General features: G+C 43.2%; 1 protein-coding gene across 1 annotated transcript in view; it reads left to right on the top strand.

Moving 5' to 3' along the window:
* Nucleotides 1–26,864, top strand: part of syt7a (synaptotagmin VIIa) — a gene marked incomplete at both ends in the record, with an annotated part of 116,446 nt that overhangs the window by 31,591 nt on the left and 57,991 nt on the right. Inside the window, one exon of the mRNA XM_080761382.1 lies at nucleotides 18,076–18,179. Within this exon, the coding sequence (XP_080617508.1) occupies nucleotides 18,076–18,179 (104 nt within the window). The remainder of the gene's footprint in view (nucleotides 1–18,075; nucleotides 18,180–26,864) is intronic.

Consider the following 26,864-nt stretch of genomic DNA (forward strand, 5'->3'; position numbering starts at 1 on the left):
ATTCTGCATAGTGAGTATACTTTCTACTTTCGGTACTTTAAGCACATTTTTATGCCAATACTTTTGTACTTTTGCTCAAGCACATTTTGAATTCCGGACTTTTACTATTACGGAGTAGTTCTACATTGCAGTATTGTCTGATACTTTTACTTACCGGTAAGTAAAACAATTGAGTACTTTTTCCACCACTGTAAACTAGGGCATTCATTTATGAAGAAAAAAGAAGAAGAAAAAAACATAAAGATGAACTATGGAGATACAAGGTTTCTTTGTGCCTGACAGCGATAATATGAAAGTAATCTATTTCAATTTGACCTGTTAATTCAGAGCGTCCAAGGGAATTGGACGGAGGAATTACGTCTTGGACATTGACAGATAGCATAATGGATGGTGACCATACATACTGCATGAAGTCCTCATCAAAACTATCAAAGAAAATGGATGTAACCTAAATGTAATTTTTTATTGCTCATTCATCATCATGGTAGTATACAAAATGGAGAGCACTTACATTTCCGGTATATAACAATCTATTCTAAATTTAAGAAAAGCTGTCTGTCTGTACACTTCCTTATAGCACAGAGCAAGACTGCTGCTCGCTTAGGCGGCCATCTCAAAACGCCACGACACATGGACAGCCTCAAGGAACCTAGCACCGCACAGCCCTGTCCTCCAGCCTCAATGTGGCCTACTTTACAAACAACATTTTAACAATCATCTTAATTTAATTCGTTTTCGTCAAAAACGACTCATCTTCCCGCAGTCCGCAGATTATGTGTCACCAGTTAAATGCATGTTGGGAGGGACACAGATTAATGTATGGGCCATAGTTTCCCGTGCAACATTCCCCTTGCCTTCCCCACCGCACCGGCACCTTCCCTTTTGGTTAGAGCGTTCTCGCTGACTGTTCCTCCTGCCAGGCAGGCAGCACAGCCACACGGGCCTATCATCTAGGCCTACACATGCACTGTCATGCGATGTTTCGAGACCACAAAATGAGCGGGTCCATTTGGCTACACTCCCAAAGTTACATTATTGTGACAGCGCAATGACTGCCATCCCGTGCTGTCGAGAAAAAGTTTAACTTATCGATTTGCAATGTTGACTAATTCAATTTCACGAAAGCCGCATGGAGGATTTTAATTCAGTTAAGCAAGGTAGACTAGAGAGAAGACAATTTCAAGAAAACATTCAGTTAATAGATGTATATGACTTAATATTTTTGCAGTCCAACTGATTAGAATTCAGAACTCACAGTCTATTACCAAGTATAGCAAAACACAAACCACTGCAGCTGGTAGGAAGAGCTGCAGGAAGCGATCAATGACTAGTACTAGAGAAGAGAACCCCACAGAGAAAGCTCTAAAAGCTCAGCAAAGGGTTTTGTTACACCGTAAAAGATAATTGATTTGTTAAAGAGTTGGGTTTTATATTATTTACAATGGAATAAAGACTCAAAGAATCATAGTGTTGTGAAGAGTTTGTCAAGGTCAGGCCAAGTATGCAGAACACATATACACACATTTGACGGGTTTGACATAGCACAAAGAACAAAACAATATTACATACATAAAGACATGAAGACAAGAGCAATGTCCACCACCTAGATTACCCCATGGCTACTACAACTCATGATTAAGCCTCAAAGTCTACTGGTGGACAAAGGACTGAGTAGGTCACACAATACTCTCTACAAAATAAATGGATGAACAGAAGCTTCCGGCTCGTGAACGATAAATCTGAGATGCTGCTATAATCGGCCCAGCTAACCACACTCATCTGTTTAATAACCCAACTTTAAACCTTGATGGCTGCTTAATAACCTCAAAACCAACAGTCAGGAATCTAGGAGTAGTTTTTGACCCATCCCTGTCCTTTGCATGCCATATGTAAAACATCACCAAATCTTCCATTCAACCTATAGCTAGAATTCGCCCAATACTATCACTTCCCGACGTGGAAACGCTGGTCCATGCCTTCATCACCACAATAATAGACTATTCTTCTCCGGTTTACCATCAATATCAATACATGGCATTAGACTAGTCCAAAATGCTGCACAGAGCACTAACTATAAAGGAAATTCGACCACCTCATGCACACCAACACTGCAAATAACTACACTGGCTGCCAATAGAGGCCAGAGCTGACTTCAAGGTGCTGCTCCTGACCTATGAAGCCTTATGTGGACTCGCTGCATCCTACATGTCCAGTCTAATAAAATCTTACACTCCAGGACAAACACTACACTCCCAAGATGCTGTTTACCTCACAGTCACAAGGTATAATAATAAGAATAAAACAGTTGGAGGCAGTGCATTCACACATCGTGCCCCCTGTCTCTGGAATGCTCTCCCTCCAGTTGATAGAGAATTAAAATATTTGTCTTTGAAGTTTATTTGGAGTGAAATCTTGAGTATACTAAATACTCAAGTAAAGTACTATAGGGCTCATATAAATGTACCTCGTTAATAGTTCCGTTATAGTGACCGTCTACCGGCCATGATGAAGAGAAGAGAGTCCGCACACAGGTTTGCTCCAAACCTGTTTGCTCCAAACGTTTTGGCCGTGAACTGCCTTCATCAGTCAGCTGCCCAGTCAACATCGGTCACGTGATGTGACGACTTGTATAAAAGGGAGGTATCACATACTGGCTATTATCACCTTTGGAGCAAACCTGTGTGCGGACTCTCTTCTCTTCACTGTACTTACCTTAGTCCAGCACCAGACAGGAACTGGATGTGCGCAAGCCACCTGCCTTTCATATGACATGATGCCACTTCAGCTCCACTCAGACTGTCAGCAGGCTGTTATGAATCTCTCATCAAGGCCCTCTGACCCCTGCAGTGTCTGTCTGAGAGCAGACAGCATGTGGGTGGGCAGAATCCTCACTCTCCTGGTGAGCCCGCCTTTGCGACAGAGTAGCAGACAGTGTTGCGGTTTGCGCTGCCGAGTGGGTGAAGAAGAGCTACGTTTGCCAGAGCACGGGCCCTGGTAGGGGCCCTAGGGGGCCTTAAACGCACAATGGCATATAAGATGTTATTGTCAAATAAACATTGGACGTCTGCTGTGACCTGTCAGGAAGTGGCTTGTTCACAGCTGAGCTTCCAATCCAAGCACGCACGCACACGCACAGCTGGCCCACAGCTCCCTATGGGCCACAGAGGATGCAAGGGCCACCTGTCTACATTTCACGTGTGGCTGTGTGTGTGCCCCTGTGCTTTCAGCACATGGGTCTCTGCGGTCAAGGATATACTGCTAGTTAGTTATACTGCGAGAGTGAGGTCTAGCTAACACCAACTCGGGATTCATGGATCACTGCCCTCCACAATTTCCTATATCTAACATCAGGTTCTTGAGCTCTGTAGTGTTGTTAGCTAAGCTGTCGCGCTGCAGTACGTCTACATACTGTAGGTGTTGCCATTCGTAGTGGTCCTACAGTATATATATGTGTGTGTGTGTGTGTGTGTGCGTGCGTGGGCTGCAGGTGTAACGCATGTATCTTATCAATCAAACTTTATTTATACAGCGCATTTACATCGACCAAGGTCGAACCAAAGCGCTTCACATTTGCAAAGCATAATTATAAAATACAAACACAAGCAAACAGAAAAAGGGATAAAATAAAGCAATAAATTCAAAGAGAGAGCAAAAAGTAAAATTGAATTGGCAGTCCATAGGAACATAGCTCGTGGGCAGACTTAAATTAAATTGAATTAAAAGCGATAGAGTAAAAATGAGTCTTTAATAAGGATTTAAAAACCGTCAAAGACCGAGCAGCGCGAACATGGAGCGGCAGGGCGTTCCAGAGGTTGGGACCGGCCACGGCGAACGCGCGATCTCCTCTGGTCCTAAATGTTGTGTCAGGCACAATCAGGAGAGACAGATTGGCCGATCTCAGGGCTCTTGCTGGTACATATGGAGTGATCAATTCAGCTAAATATGGAGGGGACAGGTCATTTTGGGCTTTAAAAACAAACACTAAAATCTTAAAATCAATTCTAAAGCGGACAGGGAGCCAGTGGAGGGAGGCGAGGACTGGGGTGATATGGTGCCGCCTATTTGTATTAGTGAGGAGGCGAGTGGCGGCATTCTGGACGAGCTGAAGACGCCTAATAGCCGACTGATCGATGCCTGCGTATAGAGCATTGCAGTAATCCAGTCGAGAGGAAATAAAGGCATGGATGACTCTCTCGAGATCAGAACGGGGCAGATAGGCCTTTGCCCTAGCAAGAAGCCTGAGTTGGAAAAAGCAAGCCTTTACGACGGAACTAATATGTTTATCAAATTTTAGATTATTGTCAAAGGTGACACCAAGGCTCTTAATTGAAGAATGGATATTATCACTGAGGGGACCGAGGGGGGTGATGGATGAGCTGGGGTTGTGGTTGAAAATGATAACTTCAGTCTTGCTTTCATTCAGAGTAAGAAAGTTTGTGTTCATCCAAGATTTGATATCCGAGAGGCACTCCGACAACGGCTGAGCGGGGTCGGTGCTGGTCATATTTAGAGGCAAGTAGAGCTGAATGTCATCTGCATAAAGATGAAATGATAAATTGTGTTTTTTGATGAGTGAGCCTAGTGGGAGTATATAGAGCAGAAAGAGGATGGGACCAAGGATGGAGCCCTGAGGGACGCCACAGGTTAGAGGGGCCACACTGGAGTTAAAATCACCTAGTCTAACTTTAAAACAACGATCGGTGAGGTAGGACTTGAACCATAAAAGAGCGGTGCCAGAGATGCCCACATGGTGCTCCAATCTGGACAGCAGGATCCGATGATCGACTGTATCAAATGCGGCTGTCAGGTCAAGGAGCACCAGCGCTACAGGGGAGCCTGTATCAGTGGTTAGACGTATGTCATTTAGGACTCTTAAGAGTGCGGTTTCAGTACTATGACCGGATCTGAAGCCGGATTGAAATATGTCATGAATGCCATGAGTGGTTAAAAAAGCTTGCAGCTGGAGGTAGACTACCTTTTCCAGGGCCTTTGAGAGAAACGGCAGTTGTGAGATTGGCCTAAAATTGGAAAGGGAGGAGGGGTCTAAGTTTGCCTTTTTGAGGAGAGGCTGCACCACGGCTTGTTTGAAAGCAGCCGGGACTGAGCCAGTGCTGAGGCAGGTATTAAAAAGCAGCAAAATACTCGGACCAGCAGTGTCAAAAACATCCTTGAGGAGACTGGAAGGAATGCAATCAGAGGGACTATTAGTAGGGCGCAGGTGCGAGATGACATCAGAGAGTTGGACTAGAGATACAGGGTCAAATTGACTGAGGGTGGCAATGGGAGGGGATAGAGGGGGGGGAGTAAAGGCTGTAGGGGTGTGAGCTGACCTGAGGGTGGAGATTTTAGTAGTGAAGAAGGTGAGGAAATCTTCACAAAGGGCGAGTGAAGGCACAACAGGAGAGGGCTCACGGGGGTTGATGATAGAGTTGAGAACATTGAAGAGAACCTGGGGTTTATGGCTATTTTTGGAGACTAAGGCAGAGATATAGTTGGTCTTAGCCAATTTGACTCCGATCTGGTAGTCAAGGAGACAACCACGTAGGATTTCAACCGAGATCTGAAGTCTATCCTTCTTCCATTTTCTCTCAGCACGCCGGCAGGCGCATCTGAGAGAGCGAGTGGAGCTATTGAGCCAGGGCTCTGAAAGTGCTTTGGTGCTTTTCATCTTTAATTTAAAAGGAGCAACAGAATCCAAAATTGAGGAGCATTTGGCATCAAAGAGGCGAAATAGTTCCTCAGCGCTATGAGTGCTGTCAGAAGGGTAGGGAAGGGAATTGTTAAAAGTGAGGGAAAACTGGGAGGCCGTTGTAGAAGTTATAACACGCTGACGGCGAGCAGGGGCATGAGGTTTGAGTGGTAAGCAGGGGACAGAGACCGAAAATAAAATAGGGAAGTGGTCTGAAATCCTGATTGAAGAGCAGATGTCACTGACAGTGATGGATAGTCCATGGGATATGATCAGGTCTAAAGTATGGCCCAAATCATGAGTTGGGCCGGCCACTGACTGAATTAGGTTAAAAGAGTCTAAAAGGTTAAAAAAGTCCTTAACTAGTGGCTTAGACGGGCAGCATGCATGCACATTCAGATCGCCCGAGATTAAAACATAGTCATATTTAATCATAATTATAGATAGGAAATTGCCAAAGTCCTGAATAAAAGCTGCGTTAAATTGTGGGGGGCGGTAGATCACTGCACAAAATACAGGAGAGGACAGATTGAGCTGAAATTGTTGGAGTTCAAAACTAGAGTAGCTAGTGGTACCTAGGATCAGTTGACAGTGTAAGTTGGACTTAAACACTGAAGCTAGACCCCCACCAGGGCCGGTAGTACGAGGGGAACTGAAAAAAGTGCAGTCAGCAGGGAGAAGTTCGGAAAATGCTGTGCAATCACCGGGGTCAAGCCAGGTTTCTGTTAGAAACATAAGGTCCAGATTATGAGAGGTAAAAAAGTCTTTCATAATAAAAGTTTTATTTCTGAGAGAATGGATGTTTAATAAAACGATATTGAGGGTTGTACTGATGCTTGGAGAGGACACAGGCGCGGCACGGCACAAATAACGCAGGTGGGCCTGTTCAACACCGCGTCTAGAGTAATGGTAGGGTGCAGATGGCGAGTTATAGTGTCTATTACTGATTATAGTTGAGATAGGGAATGGCATGTTAAGGCTGGGAATATGAGCGCTGTTCCACCAGGGGGCGGTAGTCGGTCTGGGGGGAGCTTGTTGACTTTCACAAGGCAAGGGGGAAGGGGGGGGCATTGATAGAGAACATGAGTAGGCAGTGGAATAAGCATGTCCCAAAGGGAGATGCTCATGATTATTGCAATTATTATTAGTACAATTAGTGCATGAAGCGGCAGGATCCATATGGTTAGGGGTAGGGGTTAGAGAAGGAAGTAGAACAGTTGGGTCGAGCCGCGCATTATATCAATGATTAAAAGCAATGTGTTTAATATAATTGTCCCGCAGTAATCTACTGCCATCGCTGTTTAAGTGCACACCATCGTTCCTGTACAGGCTATGGATGCGCCAAAAGTAGTCGAAGTTGGAGATGAAATCATATCCTAAAGCAGCACAGAAACCATGCAGCCAGAGATGAAAGCTGTAAAGTCGGCTAAACTGTTCGACTTTATTGGAGAGTGTTGGGATTGGGCCTGATACTATACAGCGTTTACCCAGGCTTTCTACTGTAGCACATAGCAGTTCTAAGTCAGTGCGCATTTTGGTGGAACGGCCACCAGCTCTGACGTCATTAGTAGCCACATGTGTGATGATAATAGAGGCGGTGGGGTAAAGATTAATAACAGCTGGGACAAGCGCGATCATATCAACTATCTTACCCCCGGAGAGACAAAAAGTGACGGCGCGTGGTAGAATTGTATGCCTAACTAAAGAGTCTCCAAGGATGATTATGTCAGGGTTGTTGTTGTGTTTGTTATTGTTGTAGCACGCAAGTTTCTTGGAGTAGCGGGCTAGCACGCTAGCATGTATAGCATTTGACCCAGAGGGGCCAGCAGCACGATCATCGGGACTGGAGGTGGATAATATGGTATTATCGATTGAAGGGAGTTCTACCGATGTAGCAGCAGCGTGGAGGAGTGCAACAGTTTCTCCAATACGTGGAAAATTATGTGTGTCCGGTGAAGTGGCGGCCACAGGTTGCATGGAGGAGAGACGGGGGCGCTGTAATCAGTGTGTTTCCAGATTTCAAAGAAATCGGGGGGGTCGCCAAAATATTTTGGGGTGTCCCCATATTATTTTCAACCATGCAACATGCAGAAACTTTCCTTAATGATTATATCTGGTTTCAGTATTTATTACTTGCGCAAGCAGAGCGTGCAAGTAATAATTTCGCCCGGTCTGTGTGTACCGTGCCAGCCAACCCGCCACTTGATGCGTATGCAAATAAAACAGCAAAGTTGTGCCTGGTTTGCTGGGACCAGATTACATAAATGACCATATGTCTTACGTCATGATTGAGAGCTAATCATAATCTGCTGTTTTATTTGCATACGCATCAAGTGGCGGGTTTGCTGGCACGGTTTTTGGCGCAAAGTAACCACAGTATACCGCAGTATTACTGCTCTCAATGATGACGTAAGTAATACAACAAATCCAACTACAGATTACGGAAGTATTTTAGATCATGTATATTTTAACAAATGTGAAAGTATTATTACAAAAATTGAAGTTAGAGACACATATTACTCTGATCATGATTTAGTATTAATATCACTATAGTCCAAGATGAAATACATTTAAAACAATTGACAATTTACAATAAATAATAAAATAATTATACTGTATAACATATTTGAATTCAGTTTATATACCTTTTTTTCATCACATATCAATGATTTATTTTTCTTTGAAAAACTAAAAAGGGATCTAGAATATTTCTAAATTGATAAAAGTGTATTTCTTATATAGATAGAAACTTGAACCATACTTAATAATACTAGGTGTTTACATGCATAAAGTAGATAGGTAGCAAATAGTTACACCTAATAATTAGACATTTCAAACGTTCCTTCACAGAGATACTGAGATTCCACAGTTTACAGCAGTCGAAAATACTTGCGCGCTCTGCTTGCGCACTAGTTGGCCATTTATGGCCATGTATGGCCTACTAGTGTGCAACAAGCAAGTATGCACTCGACAGAGTGCAGTTCTAGTTTATGATATATTTTCTCTATTATTAAGGTTATTTTTGCAGTCAGTTTGTATTGGTGGTGGGGAGGGGGGTGGGGCGGGGGTCGCGAGGCCAGTTAGACTATAATATATTAGTGCCCCTCACTTCACACGGGTGTGATCTATGTCCCCCCAATCAGGAATATGGTGAATACCGAAGTCCTGACGTCACTCCCTACTATAGGGGTGGAGCATGATAACTGATACCTGAAAAAATCTGACAACAAGCTTATTTTGAGTACCCGTTATCAATAAGATTTGGGCTTATCAAGCCTGTTATTGAGCATAGCATGACATCATGGCTCGATAAGCCTCATCAATAAGGTGCTCGTTATCAATAAAGATTTACGAGCTCCAACCCTACTCCCTACCGCTGGGTAACATAGTTATTTTTTGTATTGGAAATCAAAATCACTAGAATGATCACTGCATTCTCATCACATAGGAATTGTGTTCCAAAAATACAATTGTTAGGTTTGTGTCTCTGACATTGAGTTATATTTGATAACGTTTGTGTTTTTCTTACAATATTTTAATATTTTCGTGGGACAGATGATGCTTCATATGTGAGGTGATCTTTTTTTTTAAAGGGGAAAAAAAGAAAAAGGAGACAGAGTTTGCATACTGTATGACGCAATCTAAGACTTGCCTATATGGGATTTCCAATACAAAACATAACTCCATGACCCAGTGGGATATCGGCCTCCAGAACTAGCATTATGTTATACTTTAGGTATTGAAAAATAGCAGATCTACAAGCTCACCGGCAGCGAGTGCCACGCTACGAGCTTGTAGATCTGCTATGTTTTGTTTATTGTGCGGCCCTGTCTTTCCCTAGTGGGTCTGATTGAGGGTAGCTAGCTACTGGGACTTAAGTTGGGACTTGATCACCCCGGCTGGGTCACCTGAGTGAGGGGTATGATGTTCGCGAGACCTGAAACCCTGATAACCTTGGGATACATCACTGAGGATACGTCCCAGTTGCATCCATGCAATGTATTTTCGTACTGAGGTATTCTATTTATAGTGACTCATAGGAATAGACTATGTGACAACCAGGTATATCTGACCACCGGAGAGACAGGTGACAGCCTGCATCCTCCGTGAGGAGGAAGCCCAAAAACCTTCGATGATGCCTTTAGGAGGGCCATTCGAGCTGCAAGTGGAGCCTGCAGTACTACCGCTGCCCAGCGGTGGAGCCTGCAGAACCATTGCGGCTCAAGAATCCACCACTCCTGAATTAAGTGTCTGGTGCTGGGAGTCTGGTGCAACGCACAGGTCCTCGCGGTACTACTTGTGAGAGCAGGAGTGGACCTGGTGAGACGTAGGAGGGGCCCGGACAGGAGGCAACCCACAGAGCCTAGTCAGTATTTATTTATACTACTTGTGAGAGCAGGAGTGGACCTGGTGAGACGTAGGAGGGGCCCGGACAGGAGGCAACCCACAGAGCCTAGTCCCTCCACATGCCAGAATTGTAACTCTCAGTCCCGGCATAGTAGTTCCGGAGTGGTTCCAACGGATTGTGCGGCCCTGTGTTTCCCTAGTGGGTCTGATCGAGGGTAGCTACTGGGATGTAAGTCGGAACTTGATCACCCCGGCTGGGTCACCCGAGTGAGGGGTATGATGTTCGCGAGACCCGAAACCCCGATGAACTTGGGATACATCACTGAGGATACAGGCTTAGCCTATACACAGACTCCATTAGAAAATGTGTAGCCTATTAGGCTACATATTAATTTGAGGCTCCTTGACATGAAAACAGACCACATAAACCAGAACCACTGGTCTATGTAATCCTCCACCCACCCACCCACCCTCTTCATTCTAATAAAAGCTCTGCCTTCGTTGCGTGAAATGTCACAGAGATTAATAATCTCCCAACAATGACTTAGACTTGTTCTGTCTGCAAAAAAGGAGAAAGCCAAAATATGTATTATGTTTTGAATTATCCTGTTGTTTTTCTGCAATAATCTTTGTGGATGCATCCAAGCATTATTGAATACATTGACTTCTAACTGCAGTACCAAACCCTGTCAACAGATGGCAGTCAGTCACTAATACCTCATAGACCTCACTGCACTAAAGATGATACATTTACTTCCTGTTTATATCCTCCATTACTTTCTGAGTAACCTCGCCTCACCAGGCTTTCCACCTCAGAGGAAAGCCTGGTCTCTGTTCCAAAAGTGCTGTGTGAACCGGTCTGGAACGGGTGATATCGTTAAGTCATGTTGTAGTATTATTTTGTAGTCATCAGGCAGGAACAATCAAACGGAACTTCCTTTTCCCTCAAACCGGAAGAATAGAGGGTACTGTATGCACATGCATATAGTGAATGGCAGATCGAGTGTCAAATCGAGCGTCAAAGTGAGTGACAAAGTTAATTAAATTTTGTTTAAAGTAATTTCATACAATGAAATAGGACTTTTATGTTTGGATGTATGTATGGGCTGTCAAGGCCAGAAATAATTTTTTTCCACTCAGTAGGCATTCCTGCATAACTTCCTGGTAAGATGATGTTGTCACGCGCATACCCTCTATAACGATAAAAGCTCTCGTAGCCTGTAGTTGTCTTTTTTACGTCCAAACCTTGGAGTAGATTTATCCATGAGTGTTATGGTGCATTTTTCTGTCTATATTTTCAGTTTTACAATTTTATGAAGAACCTCCAAGTAAAGACCATACTCTGAGGAAAACGGTTGACTGGAACTTCATTTTGTTATCTGTCTGTCTAAGCCTTGCTAGGATGCAATTGCCAAGGCAGAACAAGACTATTTACCTGGAGTTAAGCTATTATCAACTTCCTCCATCTCCCCTTTCCACTCCTTTTCTCGTCTCCGTATGCTAATTCTCTTCTTTTGACTAATAATTTCTGGAATGAATTTGGTATGGAGGAAGATTGCTGCCATCTCTTACCTCCAAAGAGTGTTGGTGCTGCTACACTGAATTAAATAGACTCTCATAGTCACAGAAGCAAATGCTGTAGCCTAAATGAAAGCAAAAAATGATTCTGTAGAAGGGAACAAAAAAACAGGAATAATTTATAATATATCCCTGGAAAAGAAAATATTACAATATTGTAACAAAACAAGATTTATATGAGGCCCTATCTTCCACCTAGACAATTTTTACACCCAGCTGAGATACCAAAATGATCTTGCACCCGTCTAGCACCTATAGGCGTGTTCCCGTTGTTGTGGTATGGTTATGGTATGGTTGTGGTATGGTTATGGTATGGTTATGGTATGGTTGTGGTATGGTTATGGTATGGTTGTGGTATGGTTATGGTATGGTTGTGGTATGGTTGTGGTATGGTTGTGGTATGGTTATGGTATGGTTGTGGTATGGTTATGGTATGGTTGTGGTATGGTTATGGTATGGTTGTGGTATGGTTATGGCGAAATGCTAATAGTCAAAACGTTTTTGCTCTTAATCTGCTGCCTGGCACAGTGATGGTGCAGAGATTTCTTTGTAGTGCAATGCTCTTCTTTTTTTTGGGGGGGGTGCTAAATACAGTAGATCTATATTATTATACTAATCATTGATATAGTGTTTGTTCAGTAAGAGGAAAAAAGTAACAGCTCTTTGGTAAACAGAAAATGCATTTTCAGGTCTCTCACGATAACAAATTGTTATCCAATCAGGAGAGCGAGAACACATTCAGCATACAGGCTTAACAAGTAAATTGGAAGTGATGACACAAAAGAAATGAGCAGACCAGATTGAAACTGCAACACTATAAAATTGAAGCTGATAAATGGGTACTCTCCTGATTGGCTGATTGGCTATGGTTGTGCCCCCTGCATCCCTTTGCCCAAAGGGTCACCATGGAAACAAGCCTCCGGGCTTCAACGTGTTTTATCCTTTTGAATTCAATTCAAAGTCTCAATCAATCAATCAATTTGCAACGCACCTGAAATTGTATTTTCTATGTATTAAAGAGCTGGAGAGACGGGGAGCGAGACCTGGCTATTGGAGAAATAGCCTATCACTTCCCTACCTTTAAGTTTATTTATCAGACCCTGTTATTGGAGAAATAGCCTATCACTTCCCTACCTTTAAGTTTATTTATCAGACACCTTCGTGATATTCGGACAATTTGTCAAGATATCACGGATGTGTCTGACATTATTTTAACATCATTTTTATTGAAGGAATGTCACAGGAAAGGTAATCAATCAGTATTGGAAACCCTTCAAGTTTTCTGAAAAACAAACAAACAAACTCTGTCTGACATGAATACACACTTTCATTTTTTCCTCCACAGAAATGTGTTTGATTCCGCTATTTACAGTAAATAGCAATACATCTATAGCTCAAGCACACCTCCCGAAAGTGAGAAGGTGAGAAATGTTATGCCCAAAACACACCAATGAGTAATTCAAAGTCTAAGTCTACCCCTTTGTGCCTATAGTGCCAAACCATATAGATCATCTAAATAGAGTCCATAGAGTCTATGGTGTGGCCAAATGTAGCTATGGCCTTCCTGTCCAACCTTAACTAGGCTATAGTTAATATTTACTGATCTGTGCTAGTTGTGAATGAAGAGGTGAGGCACAATGTGGTGTTCATTGGTGGAATCTTCACTGTACAGTGTACACTAGTACAGGCTGGCTGCTTTTGTCCAGACCCTTTTTTGATACTATAGCTCCTCGCCACTCGCCCTACACACTCGGCTTGAGCATAGATATATAATTAAATAATAGAGACGGCACCGGAAACTCCCCTCCCATCATGGTCCGTCTCTAGTATTTATATTAAATGCCCCTCCCATCATGGTCCGTCTCTAGTATTTATATTAAATGCCCCTCCCATCATGGTCCGTCTCTAGTATATATACTAGAGACGGACCATGATGGGAGGGGCATTTAATATAAATTTATATTAAATGCCCCTCCCATCATGGTCCGTCTCTAGTATTTATATTAAATGCCCCTCCCATCATGGTCCGTCTCTAGTATTTATATTAAATTCCCCTCCCATCATGGTCCGTCTCTAGTATTTATATTAAATTCCCCTCCCATCATGGTCCGTCTCTAGTATTTAAATTCCCCTCCTATCATGGTCCGTCTCTAGTATTTAAATTCCCCTCCCATCATGGTCCGTCTCTAGTATTTATATGCTCAAACCGAGTGCAAGTGTGTAGGGCGAGTGGCGAGGAGCTAGTTTAAAAAAGGGCCGTAGTGTGGTGATGGTCTGTCCCTCAATTGGCCAAATAGAAATACCGGTAGCCATGTTTAATTAAAGATCAGCAATAACAACAGAAATGCTTCATAAGAAAAAAGCAGATTTGTATGAGTTTCACTTTTATTTTGCCAGGCATTTCAAGCTTCAATTAATATATGCAACAAAGACAGTGTGTGTGTCTTTGTGCACTTGTGCATTTTTTCTGAAGCTTCAATTAATAGACATAGGTGCTGATCTGTCTTGCGATATCATGCACTCAGAGCACTGTGGTAAACTCTTGAGGAGGAATTTCATTCATATATTTTATGACTTTACTTTGATAACTCATTCATTCTAAAACCCAGTGCCGGTGTCTAGTGTCAAAATCTAAGTAACCATTTCATTTTATTTATTACTTGCGCAAGAAGAGCACGCAAGTACTGCGATCGGCTGGGTATGTATGTTGGTGTTGTCCACCATATGTGTTGTCAAGCGGCCAATAAGAGAATGTAAGAAGAATGTATGAAACACATACATGTAAACCTGTATGTGTTTCACTCTTTCTGCGGTTGCTACACCTGAATTCCCCGTTGGGGATTAATAAAGGCTTATCTTATCTTACAGCAAACCCTGTTCCAGGCAGTGTACAGTAGCTTACACCATGCTGTAAAAAGCTCAAAGAAAATAATGACCATGTCATTGGTTACATGCAATGTCTTCCCCTCCGAGAGTGCAGCATATACTGTATGACAGTTGAGTGACGCGTAGCGTTTTGTCTAATCAATGCTCAGTAACTGCAAAGAGGGCAACAGCCAGCCTCTATGGCAGGGGAGGGGACAGCGTGACGGTGATTAGGCTATGAGCTTTTGTGTCTCAGACTCAGTCATGAGCTTGGAGATGTGGCGTGGCAGCTTTGCTGAGTGGACACTGCACCGGTTCCGCCTATCCAATTAACAATTCCCCCCGCCCCGTCCCAGAGGAGTCGAGAGCTTTGCTTCATGGGTCTTGCTGCATGTGGTGGGCCACATCACCTACACGTCACACCTGTGCTCAGGCTCTGCATCGCCAAGCAGGCCCTTTGCATTGTAATGCTACAGCATTGAATCAAAGGTGGACTCAGATGGGGGTCATTTACACCAAGGGACTAGGATGCTGTATCAACTGAACAAGGCGAACATACATACATTACTGCCGTGCTCAAAGGCCATCCATATTGCAACTGTCACAAAACCCTCAGTTAATTCTCATTGAGCAAGGCCCGTCATCTTCAATTTGGAAATGCCAAGTTAAAAGCTAATTTACACTGTCAATCTCAGCGCTCACCGGTCTGGGTGGTGCTACGTAGCTGCATGTTCTTTGCATTGCATATACCGTACTGTAAAAGTGCTTATTCACAGACCTGTAAATACAGGCGCAAGCCGCTTTCAGGTTGAAGAGATCTCCGATTTCTGAAGCTGTCCGATCAAAAGGCTCACTGGCGTGTCGTTTTAATCAGCAGTTTCCAGAAGTGCTCCTCCTGTGTCCTGTACAGACTACAATACTACATTATCATACCTCATCTTGTTACATGTAGATTAATATATTTCCTCTTTATTTCACACACCCACGCAAGCATACACAAACACCCCACACCCCAATGGTCTGACCTCAAAGAGATTATTTAAAGCTAAAAGGTTGTATTGTATTCTAATACAAGGGGCGAGGAAAGATTAAATCACTCGAGAGCTCTGATTGCCGGACGTGCTTGAGATTTGCATATCTCTCAAACACTTGAAATAAGCATGCAGGCTACATTTCGTGTTTTACACCTCGGCATACCCCGTGTATGGTGCCCTGTATTTGCCCTATAAATGAATGCTCCATAGTCCATTCCATGGTGTGTGGGGGTGGGAGAGAAGCATCAAGTTGCCCATTACTGAATGCAGGACTGTGTGGCCTCTTTGGTTGGTGCATTTTTATTTGGAGTACGGTGCTTTACTCTCCCCTAGCTCTTGTGTCGACTGACACAGACCATAAACCAGATCCTGCCTGTGCCCCCACCGCCACCACTACCTCCCCTCTCTGACCTTCAGGAGTAATACAGGAGGCAGGCAGGGCCCTTGCATCATCTCTGCATGAGCAACAGTGCCAGTTTTGGGAAAGGGGGGGCGGTCCCTCATACTACTCCACTCCATGCTCTTTCAAAACCCATCATAATGTCGGCCATTGTCCGACATCCATCTATCTATCTATCTATCTACAGAGTCACTCGTGACCTGAGCCGACATGCTGCTCCTAAACGTAGAACGGACTCGACATCTCTTATTCAATATTCGTCGCCTGACGTCATCCGCACTAATGTACTCACCTTCACTGGCCTCTCTGTGGGTATAAGGCAGCATGCACAGCATGTAGTCTGGTCGGCTTTCAAACCTCTCCGAATAGAAACACTCGTCATTCAGGACTCAGGAAGTCAGCCAGTGACCTTCACTGACGTCGTGTTAAGGAGGGAACGCCTTGGCCTGCTACTGGCCACCAGTGGGTAGCATAACGGGTGTTCTCTTTAGCAGCCAACAGCCAGGTCTGTAATTGCATGCAGGCCAGGTTTATTCCAGCATGTTTATACCTGGAGGAGGTTCAGTGTGATGAAACACTGAACCTCTTTGTTGTGACTGCACACAACATAATTCCAGAAAATTGGTTATCCACATGAATCAAGCCTTGCCGACCACCACTCGTCCTTTGAGCAACCATGCATCAACCCTGTGGACATGTCGCTGGTCAAGGCCAAGGTGGAGTATAAAAACAAATGGGGGAGAAAAGAGGACTGTGTGACAATAATAGAGGAAGGGAAAGCAATGGTGTGGGAGTGAGAAGACAAGTCTGGTTATTGAAAAGGAAGGGGATGTTTGTCAGGGTTTGTCACTCGCGCTACACGTAAATTTGTCCTGACACCAATATATTTACAGAAGAGAATGGCAGAAGGCAAATGAGACTGGTGAGAGACATGAATTCATTAGTGAGTCTTCCCCACTGTGTCTAATAGCAGGACCCGGTGAGGCTGTTAGCCGCTGTTCTATCCTCAGGAAAAGGGAAACTGCAAAAGCCGAAAACCTGCAACACTCCAAATTAGATGACTGGCCTTATACTGTATAGGTACAAATGGGAATAAAGCCAGCACACAAGCAATGTCTTTTTCACGTGGTTTATTTACCTCTGAAGGATAACGCACGCATTTCGGCCTAATCGGCTTTCCTCAGCATTGTTCTATCCTCGTCCTACACTGCAGATTCCTGAGTGTCAATTTATCTCTGAAGATGTTCCAGTTTCTGCACTCTCACATTGTGTGTGTGTGACGTGTGTGTGCATATATATATATATATATATATATATATATATAATCTACGTACTGTAGGCTGGTCGAATGTGGTAGAAATGTAAGCCTAAAAGGCTTGCATGGGCAATTGGGCACACACACACACACACACACACACACACACACACACACACACACACACACACGTATGAGGCACACTTGCACCCAATTTACTGAATTAAGTTTTTTTTTACTACCCTTCTCTTGCACCAGCTCTCCGGCTGGGCATCCAGTGATATCATTAATCATGCACTCTCATGTATTGTCAGCCACAGCTCTCCCCTCCTCTCCTCCTCTTCTCCTCTCCTCTCCTCCCTTCACATTCAGCCTGTCACTTAACAAGCTGTGACACCCTGACAGTGACGAGTGCGTGACTGAGTGATGGTTAGCGATGGCACCCGCCAACACACACATGCACCCAGACCCACACATGCACCCAGACACACACACACACACACACACACACACACACACACACACACACACACACACACACACACACACACACACACACACTATTGTAATGCTCTGGTAGCAGGGTGGACAGGAGGTGCTATTGTACTTGTCAGCTGCTAATGATAGAAGGTTAGGAAAAAAAACAGAAAGACGTCTCCCTGCAGGCCATTCAATTAAGCATGGGGGCAGGAGAGGAGATGTGTCGATGTCAGGGTTTGCTCCATTGACGGTGTGATTTACAGTGGCTTACAGTCACACGACGACATACTCTGGACTCAACTGTAACCAAGTTCCTGTGAATGTTGCCTACATAATGTATGATTGCGTACGGATTTTCACTTTTTTCCTTTTTCTGTCCCTTTTCACGTGTGTGTGTGTGTGTGTGTGTGTGTGTGTGCGTGTCCAGGCTCAGTGTCGCTCAGTGTGTTCCTGGTCTCCCTAGCAGTGACAGTGTGTGCCGTTTGGCTCGTGGCTCTATGTGGCGTGTGTGGCTGGTGTCAACGCAAGCTGGTGAGTTCCACTCAAATCCATGCAAAAAACACACACGCGCCTGTGCACACGCCTGCACGCACAAACACACACCTGCGTGTACTGTATACAAATTAACACACACTGACTTTACTCGTAGCTACACACCAACACGCACAATCACACAGAACACATATACATAGAAGCCAGCCATATACATATGCATGAGTGTGCACCAATACACGCACGCACACAGCATAACAATAACGAGAAGCTAGCCAGTAGCCACATTCATGAGCAAATATTCATTCCTCCAAGTCACATTTGCTTTCATCCAAACATGCTTTCATGTTCAGAAAGCTTAATAAACATTGTGCTTTCACAGAAAAATAATTACTTATGCAGTGCAGCACAGAGAAAGAAAAATATCAGCGAATTACATGAATTTTGTGCAAATATTGTCCTTTCCCACTGCAAAAACAGAGGCTTCTGTTTGGAGTCAGCAATTAACCACATCTCATAAACCCTATAGCATCCCTATACTGAGCATGTCACAATATAGGCAAACATTCTGTGAAAGAATATGTGAACATTTTTGCCGAAAATATGCATTGCAATGTTTTGTGAGGTTGTTGTTTTCAACCCTTTTCACATCAAGGCTCATTATGTATACAGCATTTGAGCCACGGACCGCCATTTGATGATACTTAGCCTGATATAGCCTCTCAGACCCAAAACTAAAGAATATTTTGTTGTCGTCGGATAAGATTGTATCCACAATTCCATGCATTAGGAGAGATAACAAAAGAGAGATAACAAAATAGCAATCTCTAATTGTGTAGACTTCTAGTAAATTAAGTAATGCAGGTGTTAATAATGTAACTCTTGAGAGCGTAAAATGAAACAAAATGCGGGTCCATTAGGTTTAATTTTACGCTCTCAAGAGTTAAGGATCTATAAGGGTCCATTTGGTTACCATTTTAGGGACCACCTGGAACCCCCTCAGGGAGTACTGATGGTCCCCGGACCACTGGTTGAAAACCACTGGTTTAAAGGGAGAAAAGAGAGAATAAGTAGAACCCATGGGGACACGGTTAATGAAATACATTATATGCTTTACGTGGTTATACAAGACACAGACACACAATAATTGCTTTTGTTGGGTGTCTGTGGTGGCTGCAACGGCTTCAACAATACATCTTCACTGCGATAAGTCCTATGAACGACTACGACCGGGAACAATGTAGCTTTTAGAGCATGATAATAAACTTATAGCATATGGTACAGTATGTAATTTACCAGATTACAGCTCTTGTAGTGAAGTAGTATCACTCAAGTCAGCCCAATTTGACTCCATTCGCTGGAAACAGGAAACAGAATGAGTAGGCTGACCTCTGTTGGAGGGCATGTCGATGCTGATTATGTGGTATGAAATGTGATTGATTAAAGGGAGGCAAACATTCATTAGGCGGATAGAGCTGTACAACAGAGTGCCGTATAATAATTTAGCGGATTCCTTTTAAATTTCCATGCCTTTAAAGATAATTGATTCGTGATTTATCCCAAGCTTGTACTACGACACAGCAACATAGGGCAGTGGTTTACATACATGTATATGTTGGCCCTCCTGCAGAGGCATCGTAACTTACAGTATGTGTCTCCTTCAACAATGCAAGGGCAGAGCACTTAACACAAATGACTGTTATTAGCACTGATGCTGGATTGGAATAATGCCTGTCTGTAACGTGGGAGATAATACACACAAATCATTTAGGCAAATCCATTGTCTCCTCTGCATAATTAATAAAGGTATATCATTACGTATTAGCCTTTGTTAATCTAGCCATTCAGCATCCATTCCTACAACACTCTTCTTGGCTCAGCTCTCCTCTACTCCCTGAGCTCTCTACTATACTATATCCATTACAACAACCTCCACACAGCATAACAGTGATTCATCACATTAACTCTGGCATCTCTATTTTTGGCATGTCATAATGTGCCTGTGTGCCTTTTTTCCCCGTACAATTTACAATTTAGGCATTTAGCAGAAGCTCCAGAGCGACTTACAGTAAGAAAGAACAACAACACAAGTGTGTACATAAAGGGGTGACCAGGGTTGAGGCCTCATGTTTAGTGCATAAAAAGGGTGTCCAGGTTTGAGGCCTCATGTTTGGCCAGAAGCCTGATTTGAGTGTTTGTTGGGGCCCTGGAGGCACGAGGTGTACAACCTACATGTAGTAGGCCTACTTGGAAAGAAACCTCAAAACAAATATTGATGCTTTGATAATTCATTTTGATTATATCGGGATATATTTTAGTGACATTTAATATTTCATTCACAGAGTTTCGGCAGTACAGGTGTAAGGTTAGGGTTAGATTTAGGCTGAGGTTTAGGGTTAGTTTAGTTCGGCATTGCGGGTGTGAGGTTAGGGTTAGATTAGGCTTAGGTTTAGGATTAGGTTTATTGTAAGCGGAACAAAGCACCTTTTTGCGGGGTGGAGAACATAGAACCTGGGGAACATAGGTACGCTCCCATAGTTGTCCCCATCTTAAAACCCTCTTAAAACCCCATTCCCCTGCCTTTTAAGGGGTAGGGGAATGGGTCAACCCATAGGTTTTTTTTGACACAGGGACAATGTTAGTACAACTATTAGCCTAATATATCCTCTGTCTGTACTTCCAGAGCCTACAGGTACTTTCCTGGTTTAACTGTGTCTGTGGATATTCAGCCTTTTCTTTGTTCTATTTTAGTCATTTTGCTATATTATGTATTGTAATGGATTTGTATTGAGGGGCAACCAGATGTGATCTAGGAGGACAACTAACCTACAACCTTTCGCCATTTTTCCCACAGTGCCATATTGTATTTGAGACCGCGTTTTACCAGATTGTTTGTCGTGCCACATGGTGTTGAGGACGTAGGTCTTAGGTGTATATTGGGCCATTAATTAATTAGTGCAAGTTTTGGATTTTGTTCTTTCACTTCACACGGGTGTGATTGATCACATTTTCAAAATGTCCAAAAACAGCACAAAATAGCAGATTTATAAGCTCTCAACACATCACCATCATACCATGCAACGTTTCATAATGCAATGCATTGTCCTCCTGAGCTTGTAGGTCTGTTGTTTTTACTATTTGTTGTTGTAAGACAAAGTATCTAGAGCCAGTTGGGCTTTTCCCTCACCATAATACCTCGTTTATGCAGTTACTGTTAGACTCTATGAACAAGTGGGAGGAAATGGTCTGTGCTGAAATGGGACAGAGGTGCGGTTGAGTCCCACGATGTTTTCACCCCTTGCCGGAACATCAGATGTTACATTCAATATTCCACATTAAAGTAAATGGAGCAGTGAATCACACACCCTGTCTTCTGCTCTGAAGAGGAGCCTAGCTCCGCTGTCTGCACCTTGGAGGGTCCCAGAGGTCCTCTCCAGAGTACTGCTGTAAATGGATCTTATTTCCATTCTGTGACAGCGCCTCGCGGCAGCCACAGCCACAGGGACAGCCTGAGACAGGGTGACATTGTATTGGCCTAATGACCCCGCCAAGGCCACACTATCAACCGTCCAGTTTCCCATGGACAAGACGGCGTGGTCCTATATGCAGCGCGTTTGATTCCCCCCCTCCTTCTTCATTATTTTTCTTCCCCTCATATCGACATATCTTGCTGTGGCTCATTGTTGGTTGTCCTGAGTGGTATTAAGAAGTTAATTAAAGCCTCCAGACCACTCGCTGTGGGGGAAATGCCAGCCGCATGGTTTCATTTTGTGAAACCATATTAAATGTGGCGCCGCTTAATGTGAGGGAGTGCTATATAGAAAAATGGTACGGTGATAAGATGCAACCATTAATACCATGATAATCATGCATTTGCCGTAACATAATTGCCGACTTCTGCTCACCATGATTGTAGGACTGGCTCTTTAGTTAATCAAACATACTTGCTGTGTGTAACTAACAGCCAGGCAAGTTTGACAGATCTCTGGCTGTATGTTTATTTTGTAAATACCTCACTGGGATCCACAAACAACATGTCCACCTAGCTCTCGTTATCTCTTTATCTGGTGAATACTGTATTCCCTGAATAGACGGTACTGTATGTGCAGTACGATTTGCATAACAGGCACAGTGCTTTCAAGTCCTAGTAGAGACAGCCTATTATAGATGTATAATGTATGTTATACATATTCATGTGCCATGCTGGTCACGCCATAGACAAGGTGCTCGGTAGTTTTACACACCAGTTATTTCCTGCTTCTTACGTAAAAAGATTGTGATCAATTATTGTTTTAAACAAAGAGATGCAGACATATAGTACAATCTGTAGTACAGCATTGGATAAAAGTAATAAAAGAAATAATATTTCATTCCCACATTAACTACACATATTGTTGCTGTCGGGAGGAAACCACCTAACTCCATTTTTGATTTTTGGTGGCTAACTCCACCACCTCTCCCCCTCTCATGGAATTAATTGACAATATATAGTATAGTTTTGTGACTGTATATATTATATACAGTCACAAAACTATTTAAATATAAGGTTTTCTTCATTTCCTGAAAATTGAACATTTTGGAGTTGACATTTCCCAGCATACCTTTAGAGAGCCTCTGCGTCATTTGGTGTGGCAGTGTGTCAGGAGGTAGACTGAGGGCTTGAAGGTCTCTGGTTTGATTTCCAGCTTCTCCTGGTAAAGGTAATAGGAGAAAGGTCTTCATTCCTTTGTTTGCCTTATGCCTGCCTCAGAAAATGCACCGCGTATTACTATAGGACTCAATTGGGAACGATGCAAATTTGGAAGGCATGTTATGCAATAGCATGTTGCACAGTACCTGCTCCTGCTGAGTACGCCAACACTCCTGGATCATGCAGGAGTCTCCTGCATTGTCATTTCTCCTGGATTTGGTCCCAAAATTCACCAGAGCACAGGAAACTATATAACTATATTAAAAGGTTTCTGGGGGAGGACTCCCAGACCCCCACTTAGGGGGCCATGGAAGTGCACGCAATCATACAGAGATGTTCACTTAAATAATGAATGGTTATTATAAAAGATGGGTCTTACATTGCTTCAGTCATCAAATCAGTTTCTGTAGGCCTACGTTTTCACTGGTTCAGTCCACCCAACGTGCCCACACATCATAAGCAATCCAATCACCAGAACACAGGAAATTACACCCCTTGGCAGACAGACAGACAGACAGACAGACAGACAGACAGACAGACAGACAGACAGACAGACAGACAGACAGACAGACAGACAGACAGACAGACCAGAGCGGCTGCACTGTTCAAAAATAAATGACAAAAGTAATGGAAAAATCTCAGCCATCTCACCCTTTAAAAGAACATTCTAATGCATGAGTGGACCTTGATTTTTTTATAATATGTTTTTGAATGTATATTTTATTTGAATGTGAAATATCCCTTTAAATATGGAGCAGTGCAGGGATCTCTGACGTCAGTTTTAAACTACTGACATTGTGTTGATGATGTACAGTACAAACATGAGCATACGTCAGGGGTGTCCAAACTTTTTTCAAAGGGGTCCATATTATAAAATATTAAAACACCCAAAGGCCAATCAACTATGAAAAAAAAAATAATAATAATAATAAAAAATTATTTGACCCCTTCATAATGACAACAAGGAAAAGCTAATGAATCCTGACAAATTATACTCTGGGAAATGCCCAGGTGAATAAAAAAAACTTCAATGTAAAAATGTCCCATACTGTTGGGCGAGCCATTCATTAATACAATTCAGGTATGAAGCCGCGGGCCACGTAAAATTCTTCCCTGCACTTTGGAAACACTTTGGACACCCCTGTGAATGGAGTTATATACTGTAGTTTCAATGTAAACACTGCCACTCATACTTCCAAAGTGGCACAAACATGACGCAAAGCTAAATATACATGACGCAAAGCTAAATATACACTACCTCCGTGATAGATAGTAGTGATGATGGAACACACAGGACTACAAGCCCTTAGGGCTTTTTGTGTTATCCTTCTAGCACCATTTGTATAATCGTACCAATGTAGCCTACCTTGTTGTAGTATTCAATCAATCGATCAATGGTGGTGATCATGTTTGTAAATTGTAATTGATTGAAACATGACGCAATTACGTATATTGTGTGTGTGTGTGTGTGTGTGTGTGTGTGTGTGTGTGTGTGTGTGTGTGTGTGTGTGTGTGTGTGTGTGTGTGTGTGTGTGTGTGTGTGTGTGTGTGTGTGTGTGTGTGTGTGTGTGTGTGTGTGTGTGTGTGTGTGTGTGTGTGTGTGTGTGTGTGTGTGTGTGATTGTGTTGAGGGACCAGACCTGGCCTAGGGGCAGTGGTTTTCAACGCTTTTCATGTCAAGGCCCATTTATTGGGCATTTGAGCCACAGACCACCATTTGATGACAGACTCTCAGACCCAAAACTAAAGAATATTTTGTTATCGTTGGATAACATTTTGTTCACAACAAGCAACAAGCAAAATAACAGTTCTTCTACATTCTCTAACAGGCTTCTTGTAAATTAAGTTGTGCGCTAATAATCTTTTAACTCTTGAGAGTGTAAAATGAAACCAAATAGACCTTTTCGGGTCCATTTGGTTTCATTTTATGCTCTCGAGAGTTAAAGATCTATAAAGGGTCCATTTGGTTAGCAACTCTCCATCATTTAGCTGGGGACCACCTGGAATGCCCTCAAGGACCACTGGTTAAGAACCACTACTATAGGGCACCAAAATGGTCTGAAACGTCCTTGGATAATGTGTTTTGTCCTAGACTTGAGTATTGTCACTCAGCAGGCTCTTGGTGTCATCATATCAGCTGTCTGTCTGGACAGCAGCCACTCAGGCATTCACAGGCCCTCCAGTCTGATCTGTGGCTCCTGATCCATGACGAGGCTGTGAGTGGAGGTCGTACCTGACCGGCATCGAGCAATGCCGATTGGGAGGGAGCGGATCATTGCTGCAGGCTCTTATCAGCCTTGTATCAACAGTGAACCTGCCAATATTTTGGTTGTCGCTACAGTACAGTACAGTACACGATGGTGAAGGGAGAGGAAGGAGAACAGTAATTAAGCTGCATCATTTCAACGTTTCCCTGCGTTAGAATATTAAATATGTATTTTTATGGATGTAAAGGCCTCTGGCCTGTCACATATTAGTCACATCCTGTATAGAATATGTTTCATCTAATGTTCTAATTTTGTCCTGTATTTATAATGCCCTTAGGCAGTTACTATAGCGTGTGCATGATAATGACGCACACAAAATAACACAGATAAGAATTGTTTTGACATAATACAGTACATGATCTATGTAGGAGTTCATTTTAATGATCAACCGATGACTTTGTATTCGGACGATGATTTTTTTTAATGGACCACTTGGCTAATTACAGCTTCATGTGGGAATATTGAGCGAGCATGGAGGCTAAAAACAAACACAGCTGTAGCGTTGGAATGCAAGCACACTGCCAATTGGGCCAGATAGAGGGTGGTGGTTACACTATCTTTCATATCTTCAACAACACCCTCAGCACCGTCCACCATTGTAGCTTGCAGCATTGCAGCTTCTCTCTCGCTGTGCTGCTCCGTGCTGCAATGCTGTCGCTTGAATATCATGCTCTAATGGGCTTTGTTCAAAAGTGTGAGGAGTTTTCAAGATGGGGCTACGGTACAGTCCTATTCGTCTGTGCCTCAATCTCAAAATGACATTGATGGGTACCTATGGGTATTTATGTTAGACACACCCACAGACACACCCCCAGATTCTCAGCCACACCCACAGGTTTATTTTAATATGTGGAGTGGCTATTCAACCACCAGGTGGCGTCGGCCCATGATGAGCAGAGCTGCATGCACTGAGTCTTAATATGTAGCTTCTAGCAATATGCAGTAAATTTGTACTGTAAACTAAAGTATCAATACTGTAATATTGAAATACATTGAAATACATACTGTTACAAGTAATATTTATTTGAGTAAGCGGTTAGGGTCCATTTGGTTCCATTTCTACACTCTAAAGTTAAATTATCATTGGTGTTACAATATAAATATTGGGGGTCCCAGAGATATAAATGCCATTAAATGGGGGTCCATACTCCATAGACTAATGCATGTCAAACTGGGGGTCCTTGAAATTAAACGGGTTGAGAGTCACTGCTATAGCATTAAAAACCTTCTCTTATGGGGGTCCCTGGCATATCTTTTCAAATGGGGGTCCCTGGCATATCTCTTCAAGTGGGGGTCCCTGGCATATATTTTTCAAATGGGGGTCCCTGGCATATCTTTTTCAAATGGGGGTCCCTGGCATATCTCTTCAAATGGGGGTCCCTGGCATATCTTTTTCAAATGGGGGTCCCTGGCATATATTTTTCAAATGGGGGTCCCTGGCATATCTCATCAAATGGGGGTCCCTGGCATATCTTTTTCAAATGGGGGTCCCTGGCATATCTTTTTCAAATGGGGGTCCCTGGCATATCTTTTTCAAATGGGGGTCCCTGGCATATCTTTTTCAAATGGGGGTCCCTGGCATATCTCTTCAAATGGGGGTCCCTGGCATATCTTTTTCAAATGGGGGTCCCTGGCATATCTCTTCAAATGGGGGTCCCTGGCATATCTTTTCAAATGGGGGTCCCTGGCATATCTTTTTCAAATGGGGGTCCCTGGCATATCTTTTTCAAATGGGGGTCCCTGGCATATCTCTTCAAATGGGGGTCCC

This window comes from Protomyctophum bolini, assembly GCF_963924005.1.
Source record: "Protomyctophum bolini genome assembly, chromosome: 4".
In the NCBI taxonomy this organism is placed as follows: domain Eukaryota; kingdom Metazoa; phylum Chordata; class Actinopteri; order Myctophiformes; family Myctophidae; genus Protomyctophum; species Protomyctophum bolini.